The sequence below is a fragment of the Protobothrops mucrosquamatus genome, unplaced genomic scaffold, assembly GCF_001527695.2.
Source record: "Protobothrops mucrosquamatus isolate PMUCROS unplaced genomic scaffold, P.Mucros_1.0 scaffold_260, whole genome shotgun sequence".
Classification (NCBI taxonomy): Eukaryota; Metazoa; Chordata; class Lepidosauria; order Squamata; family Viperidae; genus Protobothrops; species Protobothrops mucrosquamatus.
Genome location: NW_015386336.1, coordinates 369,691 through 372,988, shown reverse-complemented (window position 1 = coordinate 372,988; position 3,298 = coordinate 369,691). Strand labels below are relative to the sequence as shown.

Here is a 3,298-nt window from a genome sequence, read left to right as displayed (position 1 = left end):
AGTTTAAGTGTAGGAATCAAAGAGGAAAATCTGTATGAGGCAAACCGCCACCATTACCTCAAAACCAAAAAAAATGCCTCTAAAGCACACTATCAAATGTCATTCATATTGCTGTGGGTGTTGGGATGGAGGCATACTGGAGTGCAGGATCACAGGTTGCCCACCTCAGTTTAAGTGAAGTTTTGAGGTGGGTTAAGTCTTATGTAAACCAGGAAGACATAATGCTATTGTTCTTACTCTTGGAGGTGAGTGATACCAGAATCAGTTTAATATGATGTACAGCACATTGTTGTATTACAGTATATTGTTCCATTATAATATAGTGTTGTATTCAACATTGTATTGCTGAAATTGGATTAGTTCAAGAATTTATCTTCCTTGGATCCAAAATTGTTCATGGTGGCATTCTACTCCTGAAATCAAATGTAAGATATATTTAGGACACACCACAATGGTTAACATGAATAAGATCTGGAAAAGCAGAAATATTGATAAATACAAAAAGCAGGCTAGTCTTCCTTATGTATGGACACTAAGAATGGCTGATCGAAGAAGTACTGACGCCTCTGAACTGTGGTGCTGGCGAAACTTACTGCGTATATCATGGAAAACTAGAGTAATTAACAGAGAAGTGTTAAATGATATAAAACCAGACATATCACTGGAAGCTAAAATCAGGCTAGATCTGATTTACTTTGGCCATCTTATGCGTGCAAATTCATTGGAGAAAGCAATGATGTTAGGAATGGTTAATGGACCAAGAAGAAGGAGCAAGCAAAGGATACACTGAGGGGTCCTTAGTGGTGTCTGAGCTTGCTCGTTTTCTTGCAGGCGTTTCATTACCCAAATTAGGTAACATTATCAGTGGTTTGATAATATCAAATCTGATGCAAAGTTGAATATAAAACAACTGAAAGAAGTTGTGCTTGACAGGGGTAGCATAGAGAGCACATGCCTATAAAGTCACCAAGAATCGGGCACAACTAAATGGTTAAAAACAACAGCACATTGTAAATAGAGTATAGTTTTTCTTAATTTGGTGAGTTGGATTTCAGTTCTAATAGGCCCTGCATATATCTCAACGGTGCCATGTGGGAGAAAACTGTAACAGAATATAATGTTTGTGTCTGGGTTGGGTTTCATATGTAAGTCTGAGAAGAGCAAAATATGAACTACTTTTCATATGGCAGGTCACTTTTTCTTTTCCCCTTCTACAGTTGGCCATGGGCAAAGTGAAGGAGACCGTATGGTTGTGTCCGACTTTCACGTGTTTGTCAGAGACAGCTTGCAGCACATAGATCTTATGAAGAAGGATCATCCAGGTGTTCCTATGTTCCTTCTGGGGCACTCCATGGTAAGCACACTATCCTTCCTCATGGAGTCTTGGCCTTCTATAGAGCAGCAGACGCTGTTTATTTTGGGTTAGGATTCTGAAGTCTAACAATTAATACTGGTGCCAGGAGGTTTTTTTTTATTATAGCCTTTTCTTTCTCTGCTTCCTCTCCTTTCCCTTTTTTTTGTTTTCTTTTTTCTTTTATTTTCACAAAAGTAGTGGCTATGTTATTGGAGTTATTTGTAAATAGCTGCCCACCTAAATGTAAACTGCACAGTTGCTAGTTCTAATGTGAAATTACAGATGTACACACCATTTCCAAGGCTTATTTCCAATATTGAAGTGCTATGAGCCTGGAATTTCTAGAAACGCAAGTGGAAAAACATACCCTTCTTATTTTTCTCAAAAAGGAATGATGTGATATGAATGTATGTTTTTATGTATACAGTATATGAGAGAGGTAAAAGACAAAATGTTTTGGAGATTCTGATGGACTTTACATGGATTGTTATTCTCATAATTTTCCCAAACCATAAATAAGCCAAGAGTTTGTTCTTTTTCAGACAGATACACACAGAGGTAGACAGACAGACAATAGATTGTGTTGTATGTCCCCTTATTCATATTGGTTAAAATGTTTCTATACCAATTAAGGGCCATATTCATTTTAAGAGTGAGTTTCCCCATTTTCTAAGATTCTCATGTGTTGTTAAAGGGAAGGATGAATATAGCATTGGAATACATTTTTGCAGTGAAAAGAAAGGGAAAGGAAAGGAAATGGGCAAGATGAAAGCCAAAAATGAACTTCTGGATTGGGAGCCACAATTCAGCTTTCCAATACTAAAGGCTACAGAAGATCTTTTGATGGTGAATTAAAATCACAAAAGGGGTCAGGGCCCAAAGTTCCAGTTCCTTGAGAAGGCTGGATAAATAATAAATATTTCCATTCATCCTTACAATCCTTGTATGTTCAGAAACTTGGAGAAAAATTGCATTGCCAGAAATCAGCCATTTCCTACCAAATTTTAGCAAGGTATTCTTCGGATGCACCAATAGCTATAGATCAGGGGTGTCAAACTGCTGGCCCACGGGCCAGATGCGTCATGGCGAAACCACGCCCACCCCATTGCCGGCAATGGAAAAAAAGTTGTGATACGTCGCGACACATCACGTGACGTTGTGAGTTTGACAGCCCTGCTATGGATGGTTTGCCCACCCAATCCAAGGTTATAATTAAAAGAAAAGTAAAAATTTGACATACCAAAGAGATGTTTTCAGAGGGAGGAACACTAATTCTGTCAACCCAAAAACACAGTGCAGCTAAATCTACCCTTTTTTCTTGAACAAATTTTGTGTAGAATGTAAACAGATGAAAGGATAGGTGGACAATTCAGCAAGCGTAATGCCTTAAAGGTATATCAAGAACTAAGATGGACATTGAACAGGCTTGTGATACGGGAATGGATATATCATTACTCATCAACTTTGAATCATTTAATCATTTAATGCAAGAATAAACCATGTAAAATAAAAGATATCCCCAAAGTTATGTTATTGTTTACTCATAACACATGTAATATTCTATGATGTAGACTTTGTGCTACCTTAGAGTAGAATTTTTATTTTTACTGCAAAGGATGTACAACCCCAGTCATAGCTTGTTCTGAAAGTTTTAAGCTAGCTAACAAAAGTTAAGAAGGGTCAGGGATGAAAATACAATAGGTTGCGTGTGTGAGTCAATTGTCATTCACTTTAAAGGAATGATTTATCATCTCTGAACTTTAATATAGCTGTGGAATGTATCAGTGACAGCTTGTACTCTGGAGATACAGTGTACGCATATTCATTTCTCATTCTATTCGTTTTAGTTATCAGCAGAATTCGGATTATTAAAGGCAAAAAAATCCATTGAAATTGCTAATGATCTACTTTTCACATATACACATTACACACACACACACACAC

At 37.2% G+C, this 3,298-nt stretch overlaps 1 protein-coding gene across 1 annotated transcript in view; it reads left to right on the top strand.

Moving 5' to 3' along the window:
• Positions 1 to 460: 460 nt before the first annotated feature.
• Positions 461 to 3,298, top strand: part of LOC107302447 (monoglyceride lipase-like) — a 20,971-nt gene continuing 18,133 nt past the window's right edge. The window contains exons 1-2 of the mRNA XM_015831552.1: positions 461 to 554; positions 1,218 to 1,354. Coding sequence (XP_015687038.1) covers positions 461 to 554; positions 1,218 to 1,354 — 231 coding nt within the window. The remainder of the gene's footprint in view (positions 555 to 1,217; positions 1,355 to 3,298) is intronic.